At 42.3% G+C, this 17845-nt stretch overlaps 1 protein-coding gene across 1 annotated transcript in view; it reads left to right on the top strand.

Moving 5' to 3' along the window:
• Positions 1-17845, top strand: part of LOC138297008 (calpain-13-like) — a 511734-nt gene that overhangs the window by 399851 nt on the left and 94038 nt on the right. The window contains exon 22 of the mRNA XM_069236526.1: positions 9315-9383. Coding sequence (XP_069092627.1) covers positions 9315-9383 — 69 coding nt within the window. The remainder of the gene's footprint in view (positions 1-9314; positions 9384-17845) is intronic.

Raw genomic sequence — 17845 nt, forward strand, 5'->3', positions numbered from 1 at the left:
TCTTGGGGGACAGTCAGTGGGCATCCTTGTCCAATGAGCTGCAGGGTGCATCCCAGAAGTATGACAACTTCCTCCATAGTGTGGCAGCTTCTTGTCCCATAAAGCACGCCACTTTAACATTCCAAGATGGATGATTTTTCTCTAGAGGAGTGAGATCTGGCTATACCACTCCTGGTGTAGCTCATTTCCATTAACTCCCCCTCTGGACATCTGAAAATTCCTTTCCTAAGCCCACCATCTATCTGTGGGGTACAGGAGTGAGAGGGCATGTCTGGCTGCATTCCTTTCTGATTGGTATCCTTTTGAAGACTCAGCTTGATTCACCCAGCCCCCTTCCTGGCCTGGCTTCATCATCTGCCCACCTCCACCATCATATAACCTCTGCTCACTGCAGGCCACTTATCACCTAATCAAGGGCTGACCAATCAGGAGAGGCCACTAGCTGGCTGGAATTTGCCTTACAGTAAAGAAAGTCTCACAACATATTTTCTGTATAAGTAATGATAAAGTCAACATTTGCAAATTGTTGCATTTTTCATTACCATTCATTTGACTCCTTTTATTGCATTTTTATATTTGTCCTAGCAATATTTAGGCTTATAAAACATTTCCTTTATAGCCTATCTCTCACCAGGTCACACACCCGGCCCTGTGGCACCTATGGGAGACCTTAGGGTGACTTATATGTACAAATAAGGTAGATGTTACTTTGGAATTACCTTTTATTCCAAAGTCAAATTTGCATACCTTTTACATTTTAAAGACAGTCTGCGAGTAGCACATTACTCCGGAACCCAAAAGGATTAGTTGTAGCAATGCTTACTGGAGTGCAGGAAATCTACTGGGCCTCTAAACCTTCCGGCTCTATTATATAGTAGGGAGGTATAGGTAGTTTGAATCTCCCTTGCCCTATTATCTTCTGGGGACTAACAAGGTCTGTCATTGCCAATTGGAATCATCACATTGTGCCATTTGACCATATACCTTTTATTCAGAGTACTGGCCCTGGTCCCAGTCAGGGTCAATTAGCATCAGTATCAGTAAGAAACAGTGGGGTGAACATGCTAAAAGGGTGACTTTCTAACACATAATATATGAGAAGTATAGTACCAAGTGACGGGACAGGTGCCAGAAGAAAGACAGGTAGGCTTATAACATCTCTCTCTTCCTCTCTCTCTCTATCTCTCTCACACACACACACGCACACCCAGGGACACAAAAACACATTCAGACACACACAGGGACACAAAGACACACTTAGACACACACACTAGTTTATTGGAGATTACAAATGAAATGGAATGGGTGCAGTTTGATAAAGGATGATAGTCTGGTCACAATATCTTCACAGGTTCTTAGCTTAAAGGCATATAACTGCATATCTTTTCCTAAAATACAGTTTGCTAGTAAGCACATATATATTTGTAGTTTTAAAGATGCCTTGGATCCCTTTGGGGCAATTGTGAGGGGACCCTATGATTATTGTTACTTGGTAGCCATCCACCCAGCTCTCATTTGAAGCCCTGAGACTATCAGAAAGAAGTGGCGATTTCAGTAGACACCTCTGTTCAAAACGACCCCAGTCTGCACTAAACTCACACAAAGTTGCCTGTTACCATGCTGTACCCTGCCTTCTGACCCCTAGCATCAGCATGGTTGTTTATAGACTTCCATTCTCCAGGAACACCAAATTCTGGCACTTCCATGCCTGCTATCTCTGGCACCAACTGGTGAATGTGGAAGAGCACAGCACTGCAGCTTGCGCCTTTGCCTTTCTGCTCCAGGATGTTTCACCCATGTATATTGTGCGGTAGGAAATACAAAACAATTATCCAAATGGAAAATGAAAAATGGGACACATATTTGGTACTCTTCATAGTCGAAAATTCTCCCATTTTAATCACCTATACGTTTATATAATTTTGTTTACAAAGCACCATCCCTAAGTCGATCAGTATTAGGGTTGGTGGTAGGTACAACAAACATCGGAGTGGAGGAAAGGAATATGTTACCTATGGGGAAGATAGGAACAAGGGACCATTCTCTTTCCAAAGCTCCTTTCCCCAAATTCTCTGGTTAATAAAGTGTGTTGGCTACCCACAGGTTACCTAGGGGCATGGGATCAGGACTTGTTTTATCAGGGTTCTCCGCAATAGCAATCTGCTCTTCGCACCTTAACTTGACTCCTCAACAGCCGTTTTAACCCCTACAGAATTCCCAATTTCTTTGCCTCAAATATGGTCAGGTTTGTCACTGTTGGTTCCAGTACTATGGCGGTCAGCGCTCCGCGGTCAAAAGACCGCAGAGGCCATTCTGGCTTTCCCGCTGGGCCGGCGGGCGACCGCCAAAAGAGCGCCCGCCGGCCCAGCGGGAAAGGCCCTGCAACAATGAAGCCGGCTCCGAATGGAGCCGGCGGAGTTGCAGGGGTGCGACGGGTGCAGTTGCACCCGTCGTGATTTTCACTGTCTGCAATGCAGACAGTGAAAATCTTTATGGGGCCCTGTTAGGGGGCCCCTGCACTGCCCATGCCAGTGGCATGGGCAGTGCAGGGGCCCCCAGAGGCCCCACAACACCCGTTCCCGCCATCCTGTTCCTGGCGGTAAAAACCACCAGAAACAGGATGGCGGGAAGGGGGTCGGAATCTCCATGGAGATTCAGCCCATGCATGGGTATTCCGGCGGGAAACCGCCGGATCCCCTTTTCTGACCGCGGCTTTACCGCCGCGGTCAGAATGGGCATTGAAGCACCGCCAGCCTGTTGGCGGTGCTTCCGTGTCCCTCCACCCTGGCGGTCCATGACCGCCAGGGTTGGAATGAGGGCCTATGTCTCCTTTCCTCTAAAATAGGCCTTGTTTTCTCCTTTACTACATTCCTTTCACTTGAACTGTAACTGGCAGTATTGGATGGCATCTCAGGTTGATCCCCCGGGATGTGAACAGCACCCCACAATAGCTACATAGAGATCTTGGTTCTCTTTCTTTCTGGCAACAACAATTTTTTAAAGGGATTTTACATCAAACAGCAAACCTCTGAAGTAGAAAAACATGGTATCCGGGGTATAGAGCCAAGACCTATACATTAGGAAATTCAGCAAAGAAAAAATGATGGGCCAGATGATTCATTTTTTACAATAGCGATTACCTAATTGGGATTTTTAGCGAATCGCAATTAAGTAATCACTATTGTAATGCATGAAACTCCAGGAGTTTCATACCGCGATGCACAAGGGCTTGCAAATTGACCTATGTCATTAATATTCATGAGGTAGGTCGCAATTTGCGAGCCACTGTGAATGGCTACAATCACAGGGATGTGGCCTGCTGGGCTCAGCAGACCACTATGTCTGTGATTGTTTTTCAGTAAAGCAATCTTTTTTTTTTTTAGCCCGTTTTCCTTAAAGGAAAACTGGATGCATTTAAAAATTAAAAATTAAAAGTTTTCTTTTCATTTTTTAAGAGTCGGCAGTGGTCCGTGGGACCACTGCCTGCTCTTAAAAAACTTTTTTGCATGCATTCACAAAGGGGAAGAGGTCCTTTAGGGACCCCTTCCCTTTTGCGAATGGGTTACCACCTACTTGAAGGAGGTGGTAACTGCGATTGTTTTGCGACCGCATTCACGGTCACAAATCAATCATACATACCTCTGCGTATCTGTATTAGGAAGGGGCGCCCTTGCCACACCCTTTCCTAATACCGAATCGGTATGTGGTCTCAAATCCAATTTGCGATTCGGCAACAAGATATCGAATCGCATTTGGACTTGTTACATACCAAAACGCATTTTTGAGATCTCAAACGGCCCATCACAAAAATGTTTGATACATCTGGCCAGATATTTTCAATGAGATCTTATTATATCATACAAATGATTTTAAAGTAAGACTCTACAAGCAAATAAGCAGCCCAATGTGTAAAGTCTGAGTTCTCAACGTGAGTTCAGGATAAGCCAACAAAGTTATAAGCAAGGTTATTGCGGCAGATCATGTGTAACTCACTTCTGAGAGGAAAGTAGTGTCCTGGCAAACAGTGTAACTCTTAATATAGTGGAAAGGCTACATAGGACGTAAGTGACAGGGAGTAATCATTCCGCCAAGGTGATGGAACCTAAGTTTGCAATTCTCACTATGGGAGAGACAGGGTGTCAATGTCCAATATATTACAATAGAAACAACAAAGAAAATCACAATGGTGCATACTGTAGCCTGTCTTCAGTTCCATGGACCTAGTGATTAGATATGAATCGGGGCTAAATATTGGACTCTGTTGTCACCTGATTGTTAACTGTATACACAACTTTTTTGCAGGAAGCTACTGGGAATATATCAGTCAGCTGCTCCTCCAGCATGGGTTCAGCTGCCACTCACCAGTGTCAGAGAACACAGATTTTGACTATCACCAGCTATGCCACTGATCATCGATATTCATGGATGAAGAGGCACTTTACATTGGTCATGTCATGCAAAATGCCTAAAATGTCTAAGTGGGGACAGATAGATGCAGCCATACGTCAGACTAGAAACATTGGAGCTTAGTCCTTTCACAAAGCATAGGCACCAGGTTGCAAGCTGGCTGACTATACCATTACCAAACCGAATGAAGAAACATCCCATCCTTCTGATGCCTCAAGAATCCAATGCCCACTCACACACATTTACGTGCTATGAAGCACTTTAATGTATGGAACCTTTAGTTTTTTCTCACTGAGGACTCAATCATGAATAGTAAGGGACGCATACCAGTTCTTATTAGGGTAGTCTGGGCTGAAAAACGTCTGGCAAAATCCAACAGCCTCTTTGGTTGACTGTGAGAATGTGTAGTCAATCACTAGACCATAGAGACCCGAGATCACACCCCTAATAAATGTAAATACCCGGAGCTGGAATTGATTCTGCAAGAGAGGTAGGGCTATAGGGTCATGCCTGGTCATTTTGTAAGATAGTGGGATGGCAAATGGAATGGCCAAACGCAGATTCCATCTAAAACAAATTCCATAACAAGATCTCAGAAAGTGTTTCATTCTGAAAACCATAGAACTAGTTGAACAATCCCCTTTCGGCTCCAATACTTTCTAGTGTATCTGTACCACAAATCTTTATAGCAATCATTATGCCAGAAGTAGCCAGGTGCCTTTGGTGTTCAGATCAAACTGATGTATAGTAAGTGTTTTATGTGTATAAAACAACAACATGGTAGGAAGTAGTTCAGGTTTGAGAATAAAATGCACCAGCTGCAAGCAATAATGGACCAAGTAGCATCTACTTCTATGAGGGAGTTGCAGACTCATGGTCATTGCATGCATGTAAAGTCTAGTTTTGGCTGAGATCCCTCCCAAACAAATAACAATGTGAGTATGAAGCAGAGCAGGAATAGTTGTTTTTTTAAAACAAAGTATGAAAACTGTTATTGTAAAAATGAAAAAAGATTGTGATAGTCATTATCAATAGATCCTGCTTACTTCAACCACTGAGGTCATCCAAAACTGGTAGAAGAGGCTTTATTTATTTTTCAATGCTTTTCATACCACATAGTGTTGCCCTCTCACATCCTATTCAGCTCACCTACAAGATACCCATAAAAGGCATGACCCCTAGTTGGAAACTGTGCGGAGTGGAATTCCCACGTGGAACCCTGTTCTCCACACAATTATAAAATGTCCAGTGTTTCTGCATCCAGATTTGCTAGATGCAGGAACAATGACCCCAGGTTTACAGACCAGAAAATCCAGCAGTTAAAATGACTGTCAGAAAAGTACACATTTTAGCCAGGACCCTTTACATGATCCCTTTCCAAACCTCAGACAAGGCATGGGGGAGCATTATGTGCTCCCCAGTCAACCAACATTCTCCACTCCTTACTTTACTCTTCTCAACCCCTCAGTCCACCACTTGCCTTAAAATGCCCCCTGCATACTTTTAACACAGCACCCTGCACACTTTTACCACCTGGTGGAAGCAGGTGGTAAATGTGTGCATTAAAACTAATGGAACACGGGCTACTATGTGCAATACCACCAGGTAAATCTGGGTCCTCAGAGTAATTCAGTGGGGTTTAACTAGTAAATGCATGATACAGGTGGGTTTTAACTGTCCGGTGCCAATAATCACTGATGAGGAGTTTACATCCCCCTGGTACATTGCAACCTGTATTTGGGGCTATGGTGTGCTACGTAAAGTGCCTGGGGATAGATCAACTAAGGGAACAAAAAAATCTAGTGGGACTTATTTACATCAAGGTTGTCATCCCAAAAGGAGAAATACACTGTGTATATATTAATTGTATTATTCAACACCTCGAATTAAACAGCAATCAGTAAGGTAATATAATGTGCACCAGCATCTATCCCCAGTGAGTGGGGATAGATCAACAGCATTTAAAGGTCTAGTTATCACATCCCTCCACATCTATAAATACACAGGAGAGTAATTCATTACACTTTACCTTCATCAAAAAGAGATAGAATGCAAGATTCCAGCATATCTTGGATATCTAGGGTTCCAATATATTTAGTTGGTGCCTCAAGGATCTAAAAAAACAGCTGGTGGCAATTATTAGAAGAAATCAAGCAGAAATGTGGATCTTGTCCTTTGGAGATGGAATACTCTTATCGGAGGGACAGCTCAGGTGTCTGGCGCCTGACTAATCGGTAGACTTGACAGATAGCTCAGCTATGTGAAGCCTCAATATATAATTTATGTCTAACCAGCAGCACACCGATTCCACTAACACAAGCATCTTTATGATCAGTTTCTCGGGGTGCATTGTAAGACTGATGTAGACTTTCCTTAAAAATATGCCCTGTATGTTTGTGTCCAGGAAGGTATCTATGTAGAGGCAGTATACCAGTACTCCCCATGTGCAGGCTTAGCACTGTTATTTCTTGCCTCTTTGAACTAATGTAGTTTGGAAGCAAAATGCTTGTGAAACCTTCTTCTGCTGCCAAACTAAGCCTGGGGTTGTCAAAATAAACATAACTCTGATATTGGATATGATATGTTACCAATGCAAAGGCATTGATTGTTAAAGCTACTTTGTGCACTACTCACTCCGGTGTTACAAAGAAAAACTGGTAACTGTATTATTGCCTGCCTTGTTTCTCGCTTTTGGCCCACCTTGAATGGGCCAAAAGCGAGAAACAAGACAGGCAATAATAGAGTTACCAGTTTCCGTACACGGGCCAGGCTGATTACTATAAATGGTAAAGACTTTTACGGACAACCACTTTGAAGAATATGGACATTGTTTTCAAAGAAAGTTTGGAGAACTTTGTAACACATGTTACATTTTATAATGCATATTGTATCTGCAGGAATTAAAAACAACATCAATATCTTAGTGCATTTCACACTTTATGTGCTGATGTTTCTGAACAAAATTGAAAGCATACTTTTTGTTACTATAACATAGGCTAATAAGTGGCACTTTTTCTGTTTCTGTTGGAGAACATTACACATCACCCCTGACTTTCTATGTGTATTAGCTCTTGAAGGGACACATGTGTCCTTTGTATTCAAAAACTCTATTTGTTGCAAAGTGATTTCAAGGTAACTGCCTTTTTTTGTCAGTTAATTAGGGCTGATGATTTACCTCATGGATGGATCTCAGTCATCTTATAAGACAACTGCTCAATATGTAGTGCTACAGAATTCATTCTTTTTATTTAGGATAGTGCAGATTGCTGGCAGAGTAATTAGCATGTGGTAACATTGTCAACTAATTGGAACTTACTTATTCAGTCTCAGGAGTAATGGAAGAGACACTAGGAGTCAAACCCAAGACTTGCCAGTCACACATCAAGTAACCCATCAACCTCAATGTTCCATGACATGTGTGCAGTTTCAAACATGCATATGTTGCAATGTGCAGAAGAGCAGACCAAAAGGTGTCTTTGATCAACAGTCAAACACGAGCATCTTTCAGAAGATTAAAATGAAAATATTTAATGTGCTCTCACGGAAGAATCTTTTCGAAGGATTGTCAAAAAGGGTCATCGTCTTGAATTACCTGAGCAAAACTGGTTCTAAATTGTTGACTGAAATTTATAGAAGCTGCTTTTTGCTTGTCTTGCCCGTTCCCCTTTTTAAAGATCTCTGTCAATTGCCTAGACATATTGTCAAATGAACACACTTTGTTATAACTCTAGCAGAGTTTATTAATACATTCGAAATGTACAGTTTATCACTATTTTCTTGTTTAGGCTCCAAGTATATCTCCACCCCGTTGCTTGAAGTGTTAGCCCTGCCTCCATCGGTTGACCTGTTAATTCTCACCCTCCCCCACCCGGAGTGCAGGTCTAGTTGCACCTGTCAGTATCTATTGGTGACAGGAGACATCTGTTAATAAAGAGGCCTGAAATCTTGAGTAGATAATAAAAAAATGGTGCTATCACTATTTAAATTCCATGGACTTTGCCCAACAAGAGGAGGCTTAGATGGGACCAGTGGACAAACTATTGTTCCATAGAAGATATCAGCTAGTTAAGTTGTTAATGTAAATATATCTATTGGAGCATTATATAATGCGTGGGGTGATGTCAATTAAGGGGCGAGTTATAAGGGCATGGAAACTTTGTTAAATTTGACAACTTCCGAGGTAATTTCCTAAAACATCCATTTTTACTCATCAAAGATATCTGTGTGAGTTGAAATGAAAGATATCCTGCAATAATGCATAATGGGTATCTTGCATATATTTGCTATTTACTGATGTCACTGATAATTATAATAATAATGGGCATATGGGATATAAGTTTATTTTTTTACACAAGCATTCCCTCACGTAAATACTGATTATATGGTTTCATATATTTGCAATATTTTTTATTTGTTGCATAGTATTCACTTGTGGAAGGTTCAATTGAGCACAGAGAAGTCCATTATGTGTTAACCCAGGTGATACCGTTCTGATCAACTCAGAGTGGTCCAGTTTTTAAGGACCTGAAATTTCTGGGTCTGAAATCAGCAGGCAGTTTTTACGGCATGCAAATCCACACCCGTGCAAAACCAGAGGTAAAGAGCGCCGGGGGCTGCAGTGCAGAAGCGCAGCTGAAGTGAATTGATGATGCTTATTGAATCAAGGTAGTGCACAGCTTCCTCACGCGCTCAGCGCCCCCCATACTGTATGGGGTGATTGTGTTTTAATAAATGCTCTGGAGAAAACTGCATTGATTAGGCTGCTTTAACACATTTTTCCCCACTTCTGTTTTCTATTGACGCTTTTCTCTGTGAGACAGAATTGTCAGTAACACACAAAGATGCCATGTTATTCACTCTGCCTGCCAAAGTTTTCAAAGTACATAAAATCCTTAACATATACACAGTATAACATGAGTGGAAGCCTTGATGTGAAGCAGTTTCATCGCTTATGGAACTATCTGAACTTATTTAAGGTACAGTGCAACAATGTTTAAAATGCATTTTTAGGCGTTAAAGTGTAATATAAAATCCATTTTTTATTGACAAGGCCGGCCTCAAAACATACCAAAACTATTACTGTTAAATGGAACATCGTTTCTTGTAAGGAAAAAAAAAGTTTACTTTACTTAAATTGTGATTACCAACATGGTGAAGTGCTGACCGCTGCAGGCCACCATCCCTATGATGGCATGCAATTGCAGAGAGTCACAATTTGCAAACTATCTCATAAATATTGATGAAGCAGATCAGATTGTGGCCCAGTACAAACCTGAAGCAACTTATTGGTACATAGGTCAGTTGGCAAAATTCCTTTCCAGTCACAAAAAGTCAGTGCACAATTACAAGCCAATTGTTTTGCAAATGGGAGTTCCATATATTAGGCTCCAGGAGTGCTGGACAAGTTGTGTTGCATTTATTTACTCAGAAAAGCACGTACTCATTCTCAACCCTGATTCTAGATGCTTTTAACTCATGTAATATTGATCATCTTCATTTAAGAACTGCCCAGATTGCCGTGGAGGTTTTTGCTGCCCTGTGCATCTTTTTCATCCTAACGGGGACCCTCTCAAGGAGAATCTTGACACCTTTCACATGCATACTAAGTGCAGGATGGTGCTGAGGCTTCTGAAAGGAGTCATCCTTTCCTTAGACAATCAAGAAGGAACCTTGAGAGACCCTCCAGCATCCATTCCTTAACAGTAACACTTTATTTCATATGTAATTATAAACTGTGGTAGGGGATATCTGCACTGAATAACAGATGTTTATTGTCTACTCAATCATACACATTTCATCAATGAATATTTATGAGGTTACACACATATTCCCATAGTGGATACATTTGTTCTGTCTCTTAGGCGATAGCTAGAAAATTAATCCTCAACTAAGAAAGGGCAATAAAAACAATTAGTGAATGTAGATTTTCTTAGTATATATTGCACCAGGGGTTTCCACCAATGGTCAGCTTTTAATGCTTCTCATATAGTTTAGCCGTTCTGGTGCACAAGATAGTTTATTTCACACCTCAGCCACTCCATAATAATTACTAATCAACACTTCCCTTAAACAAAGATATTCCTGCAAACGGTTCCTATCTTTTTGGCAGCCATTTGTCACAAGAAACCTAAGCCACTTAGCACATTTGAATGCTGAGGATCTCACAGACCAGAGGAGCAAACCCTCTCAGTTGGGACAACAGATGTGCCTAGAAGTACTTGGATACTGTGTTGATTCTAGAGGGGCCAGAGAAGGTTCATCTTAGAAGAAGTTAAGATAGAGGGAGAGTGACATTTATGACAGTCTCTATTTGATCATTTTCTGAAAATACAGAGTACAAAGCATTGTGGAATTACTCGATCCATAAAGTACTTAAATGACACAGGAACGGGCTCATTTTTCTGTTATTGTAAGGAGTAGAGTGTGGGTGGAGCTTTTAATTTAAGTCATTTAGGCAGATTCAACAATTATAGTTGGATTCATTGAACAAAAACTGCTGCAGCGATCTCAGTGGAACGGTATGTTCAGATGGGGTAATGTGTACAATATGTGCCTGATTCCTAAAGGTAAACCTACACGCTTGTGTAAGTTTACTCTCTTTCAGTATTCACAAAACTGCAGTGTATTAGTAAATTTACAAGTGCAGAGACTCCGCAGGTTGGGAATAGAGCTCTGCACAGAAAAATTAAGCCTCTTTACGCCTGTTTCAGCAAATATGTTAAATGATGACCAAGTCACTGTGTCATGTCGAGCCACTCAGCATTAAATTTACTTTCCAAAGCAAATCCTCACAGCCGGTATTTGTTTACTATAAACAAAACTCAATATCCCTGATAATCTGGAAGTTTTCTCTGGGGACATCAGGGTCATTGTTTTATTTTCTTCTGTGGTGGAGTTCCATGGTCAGATGGAAACAAACATTAGAGGCTCCTCCCTAAAATAGTCCAGGAGTGCCAATTCCATTCAGTTGGTGTTCCACACATGTTGGCCTGCCACTAAGTGATTTTCAGTGAAGGAGATGGCGAGATTCTTCTATCAGAAACAAAGCTATTCTCACACTTCTAAATGAGCACTATGTGAGGAATCTATCAGTTAATAAATATCAATTTATTTCACCCAGCGCTTTGAGTAGATGTAAGGCAGTGATCATAATTTAGGTTGATCCTGACTTATTTATTAATTTATTAATTGATTGATTGTTTTATTGATTGATTTATAGAGCAAACATGTTCCCCAAAGGCATCCTGGCATGAGAACTGGAATAAAAACAATTCTACAGAACAAATAGACCACCAGGAGAGCAGAAGAGATGGATGACACAAGCAGAGTAGCAAATTAAATTAGTTTTTAAGGTACTTCTGGAAGGATCGTAATCAAGAAGGTGCAGATATAGCGAAAGCCTGATTTAGGGTTTAGGGCCTTAGCTGTAAAAACCCTCCTTCCACAATGAGAATTCTTGAAACACAGACCACTTGCAATAGGCAGAGAGCCTGTCAGCAAACTCAGGAAGGAATGAATGAGATGATGTATGTTGGAAAATGGGTTACTGGTAAGGGCAGGTAGGTACCTACACTTAGCAATAGGCCACTAACCTCCACTTAGGTCCAGTTGGGTCTCAGTAAATTAAACCCAGCTCAACCCCTGGTAGCTTGGCAACGAGCGACAAGGCCTAACTTAGGAGACAGAGTGTAAACATTCAAATATCACAAAATAGTAATTAAATAAAACACAGAAACAGTTTAAAAATCCATAACCACTTTAGAAAAATTTATTTTATTGTTATCTTTAAAATGACACAAAACCGAATACAATTGGATAAGGGGAACCGGAGATATGAATTTTTTAAGAATTATTGTTTTTTAGCGCCTAGAAACAAAAAGCGCCAATCGGGTCACCTGGCTGCACCTCGACTGGGGCAAAGTCAAAATTTAAGGCCGACCGCGATGGAGCCCGGCTCGGCTACAGGCCGCGGAAGGCCTCAGTCAAAAGTTTACCTTCGCACTTAGTCGTTTTTCTGAAGATTTTCATCAGCGGGACGAAACTGCCAGTCCAATCCGACCTCCTAGAACCCTTCTCCGAGTACGCGTCGCGGGAATCCTCGGTGGAGATTTTTACCTTCGGACTTAGTTGTTTTTTCGAGCTGAAAATCCTTCGATGGGGGTAAACCTGGATCTTGATCTGACGTCGTTGGAGCCCTCCTCGGATACGCTGGCTGAGAGGTCCCGGTCAACTTTGTACGTTCGGTCTTAGTCTCTTTTTTGGAGATTTTCTTCACCGGGACGAACCTGCAAATCAGGCCGGGTCACGGTTGAGGCAAGCCGGCTAGAGTTGCCGCGGTAGGTCGGTCCCTCTATGAAGCTTTTTTTCAAAAGTTCTCCAAACTTCTGGAACTTCTCCCAGATGTTCCTTTAAGGTTCTTTTTTGGTCCACAGCTCACCCCAAGGGTCCAGAAGCTCTGAGATGATCTTTGGGGGTGTGGACTACAACTCCCAGAATGCACCTGGCGCAAACTCCTTTTTGGCCACTGGCCAGTGGTCAGCTGGTTGATTTCTTCAGGAGTTGGTGCAGGGGACTCTGGTTAGCAATTTTTCACCTGTAGCAAACAGGGAGTCCCTCCTTGAACCAGCTGAAGCCAGGCAAAGTCCTTCTTGTGGTGAAGCCCAAGTGTACAGCTGGTGCAGTCCTTCAGAGTGCAGGTTCCAGGTGCAGGCCAGGGGTCCAGCAGGGCAGTCCTTCTTCTCCTTTGATTCTTCCTTGTTGGAATCTGATGGGGATCTGAGGTGTGGATGCAGGTCTGCCAGTTTTATCCTTGCTTCTGGGTGAAAAACAGGGGGGTACTGATCCTCCAATCAGGTGCAGGGTCCTTACCCTTGTGATGACCACTTCCTGGGAAGTGTGGCAAAAATAAATCCCAGGAGGCAACATTCCTCAAAAATCCATCATGGCTGAAAATTATTTTTGGAGGTTACATCTGGCTGAGCCCACCCACTGGGGTGGCTAAAAATCATAAACACACGCCTCTCCTGCCCTCTCCTAATCTAATCAAGGGGGCACCTAGTTGTCTGGGGTTGCAGGATGTGGGGGTGTTGCTGGGTTGCTCCAAATGTCCTTCTCTGCCTTTGAAGACCAGTTTTGCAGCCCTCACCCTTCCTGCCTCACCATCTGCTGAGGGGAGATCCCTTCCCACAGGCACATCTCTTTGTGTGAAGCCAGGCCACTTCACACCTCATCAAGGCAGCCTTGCCAGGCTGCCAGAGGCTGGCCAATCAGAGCACAGCAGCAAACACAATGCAGGGCTGAAGTTGGCAACTTGTTAGGTAAAGTTTAAAACTTTTTACCTGAACAAGTTATATTAAATCCAACAACTGGAAATGGTGGGATTTATTATAACAATTAATTTGATACCAAAATCTTTGTATCTGTCACTTAAATGCAAACACCAATGCTGCACCCATGGAACACGTCCTTTGGGCAGAGTAATGCAATGCAGCAATTTGCCCTGCATTGTGTTACTCTAGATTTGCCAAGCCACTCAGGGCCACGCAAGGTGGCCTCGCATGGCTTGATAAATCTAACTTAGCAGTTGAGAGTGGCTGCAGCAGTTTTTATGCAATTAATCCAGGCAATTCAATTGCTTGATAAATATGCCCCAGAATGTCCTTCATCTCTGGATGTACACCTCAAAAGCAAAGATCCTATAAAAACAGATGCCAAGCATTTTACAGAGACAGTTGAAGTCATTAAATGCCCTTTGTCAAGAGTCTGAGCGAATCCAATCATCAGGAGTTTTAAGACGTTGTGTGTCTCCCACTTCTGAACAGTGATGAGACAGTTTCTGAAGCGGCTGATGTTGTGGGGTGCCTTTCTACCAATCCTCACTGAAAACTGGGCGCCATAGGGTAATGAGAATGCCCTAAAGTCAAAGGACCCCAGTGTCTGCATGTAGATATAAACAGAATAGGTCAGAGGGTCAAACCCTTAGGCATAGCTTGAAAAAGGTCTTAACCACTCCACAATTGGGCCATAATTGTTAATTTCCACAACACGATCAATTGAGATGGATCGATCAATCACTTCAAAAGCTGCATAGGGATCCTAAAGTAGCATGCTTGAGGGGAGGCCCAGATCGCTTTTGGTTCTCTAGCTGAGGTGACTTTAGCAGTGGATATTTGGGTCATCTGGCCCTTTGCCACTGACAAAGCACTCTTTCTCCCTTTATCTGTCTCTCTTCTCAATCGCAGTTCCACTCTTGCTGAATGAGTGAGAACCTGGGGCCAATCCTAAAGTTTAATAGGAAAGGAACACTTCTTACTACACATTTAATATAATAAATACTCTAAAAAGCTATACTTGATTTAACTGAAGTAGATTGATAGCTATACGTCCTCTCAATGTAAAATGTGTACCTTCTGGGGTCTGACCTACGTTTGTTTATCTGTTAAAAAAGCACCAGATTTGAGAAACTTATCAAGCAATGTGCATTCCCTCTCCCTTCTCTCCTGTTGCAATTATATTAGTGGTTTGAAAGGAATTCAAAACATGATGAGCAAAGTAGGAACTTTGATCTAAGCTTGATTAATTCAGTTTCAAGTGTTGTTGTCATGTGATCATTGATATATTATAAGTAATACTTAATCACTGAATTGGTGAAAACCAAAAGCCAGCGGAATCTTTTAAGTGATCAGATATGGAACTTTTCCTTTCCTGCTAGCTTTGGAAAAATGACCTATCGCAAAATTTGGGTGTTTGGAAGTTGCACTTGGATTCATCTGGAAGAAAGCCAGGAGTTTAGTGTACAATATGTTTTTGAACCAGAAACCTAGAGCTTATTTAACAAATATTCATGCAGTGCAACAAAGCAAGCCACCTTGCTGCACTGTGTGAAAAGGAGAGGGCAGGAAGGCTCAGTATTTAACATTATACAGCACTTGTGCTCTCTGCCTGTGCTGGTGCACAAACTGCTGGGTGCCACCAATGCAGGTGCCCTTGGGCCTTGGTGCAAGGGTGCCTGTGTTGTAGGCAGGATTGTTTTTCAATGAGTGACACCACGAGGAATAAGAGAACACGTTTAGTTTTTTGTGGTGTTGCTTACATCCCTGAGATTACAATCTCTCCTCTAACACTACATTGTGAGTGGTCCCTTTCAGCCTAGACCCAATAGAGCATCTGTGCAAGTACAGAGGATCCATAAAAAGATGCCCTTCAACAAAAAAAGCTGCTCCCTATTCTACCTTTCAATTCTTTTCACCCAGACTAAGTGTACATACTTGGACCTATTGTCCAGCCTCTGCTTGGCACAGGGATTCCATCCTTCCTTCTTTTATAATAGATATAAAATATATTCTGTCCTGCTACCCTCCACAACAGTCCTCAAGTCCGTCACTTCTTCGTCCTACAGTACTACCTTGGCCCTTACACACTGTCCTCAGGCATTCTTCTTCCCTTTACTTTCTATTGGAGAGTAGGAGCAGATATCGTGCTCAGTAGTGGCACAAGCATTGTTTCTGTTGAGCATTGAATGGGTCACCTGCATCACCCATGTCTGTATAGACCCAGGGGACGCTAGACAGTCAAAACAAGTGATGCCACAGGACCCGACTCCCCTCCAATTACTGCAGGTCTAACTGGACTACTGATGGCTAAATGTTTTACCAAGAGCACCAATTAGAAGGTGAAATGAGGAAGATGGTGTAAACATTGAGAAATTTGAGGCAGAAGCCATGACGTTTGTGTAACAGCTGTGCATTGTGCATCACAGACTACATTTCCTCTTGTAGCTCCCACCCAGAGTTAAGATGGAGGATTAAAAACAGGAGTGTCATTAAGCTGTGGCTGAGAAACAGTTCACCTGTTCATGAATCACTGAGTCTGACTGCGGTGTCAAATCAAAACTCTCGGGAAAACAAGAGGAAAGCACTGCATACAGCTACATTATTTATGCTTAAATACTTTTGTCATGTATTTTATGTGAAGGTGATTTAAGTGTAGCAATTGACTTTACTATTCTACGTAGGGCGTGCATGGTGGTTTAATTCTCAAGTTTATTTGTAAAGTTCTTATTCACGAGGCACCTAGCACCACAACCTTTTCGGTTGAGAGAGCAGCTTGCATCACAGTTTGTATTAAAATGTGATTACTGTATGTGAAAGGGGTGGTTGCCCAAATTTTATCAAATGGAGAATTAAACTCAAAGGCTTTTCATAAGGGGAAAGTGCAAAAACGTGTGTCGCGATGTGAAAATTGGCACTTAAGGCACTTTGGGCCTGATTTAGAACTCAGCGAGCGGGTTACTGCGTCACAACGATGACTGATATCTCGTCAGCCGAAATCTAAATTCTGTTATGTTCTATGGGATTTAGGTTTTGGTTGACGGGATGTCCGTCACCTTCGAGATGGAGTAATCCGTCCAACGAATTCCAAATCAGGCTCTTAGCGGCAAACAGTCAAATGTAATGAAAAGTGATGAAAATGTGGTGTGTTAGGAAGAGAAATGTTGTCTCACAGTTCTGTGTGCCCTTCTACAGGAAAATAATCATACGCCCTGGACCTGAATTTGTGTAGGACCTTTTACAAGCTGTTGAAAGTTCAGTTCAGCAGCATCCTTGTCCGTTACAGCTGTATTTGTCTGATGGTTGATCCAACTATGAACTGACATCTGTCTGGGCCAAGTCTTCAGCTGAGCCCAGCGCTGTATCAGTATATGAGCAAAAAGGGATGGATATCTAGGGAGACACTACCCTTGAAATAAACAGAGTTACATACAGGACCACTTCGTGTGCTTAAATAGGCCTGCTGCTGAAAATAGAAAAGGGTACCAAAGCCCTACTGCTGGTATGATAGTCCTGAAGCCTGCTAGCCTGAGACCTTCTGCTTGTGAAAGAGGGTTGAGCCTTGGTGTTGCTGTGATTTTCTTGCACGATCCGCTCCCTGAGAGGGAATCTCTAACAGAGGGAGTCAGAGGCCTGTTGCTGTTGATATGTAGTTAGGTTTAAGGGCCTTTGGGACATTGTTCACATCTGCTATCAAAAACATCATAGATGCGAAACGAGGCATTAGACATTAGAGGGTAAAGTGGAGATATAAAAAAACAAGTGAATTTCAAAAACACCCTTGCAAAGGATGTAATGGGTGGTTGCATTGATGGAAACTGATGCACCAAAAGGACCCTTGTGGACTATCGTGATAAATCCAGCTGCAAACACCCAAGTACAAACAATAAACGTGTTGGCCAGCAGGTATTATTTTGTGCCCAATTTACACTTTGGTGGCAACAATGAAGAATAACATGGACAGTTAGTGTTAGAAAACATTCCGCGTATGTCAGGTCTGATTTTCACACATTTATCAAGGCAGTTATGTACAACAGCAACTAGCCCCTGAGTATAAAAAGGCACAAGTGCAACATGAAGTCAGCTCCTAGTAGGCGCTAGTTATAAAT

Source organism: Pleurodeles waltl, chromosome 5, assembly GCF_031143425.1.
Source record: "Pleurodeles waltl isolate 20211129_DDA chromosome 5, aPleWal1.hap1.20221129, whole genome shotgun sequence".
Taxonomy (NCBI): domain Eukaryota; kingdom Metazoa; phylum Chordata; class Amphibia; order Caudata; family Salamandridae; genus Pleurodeles; species Pleurodeles waltl.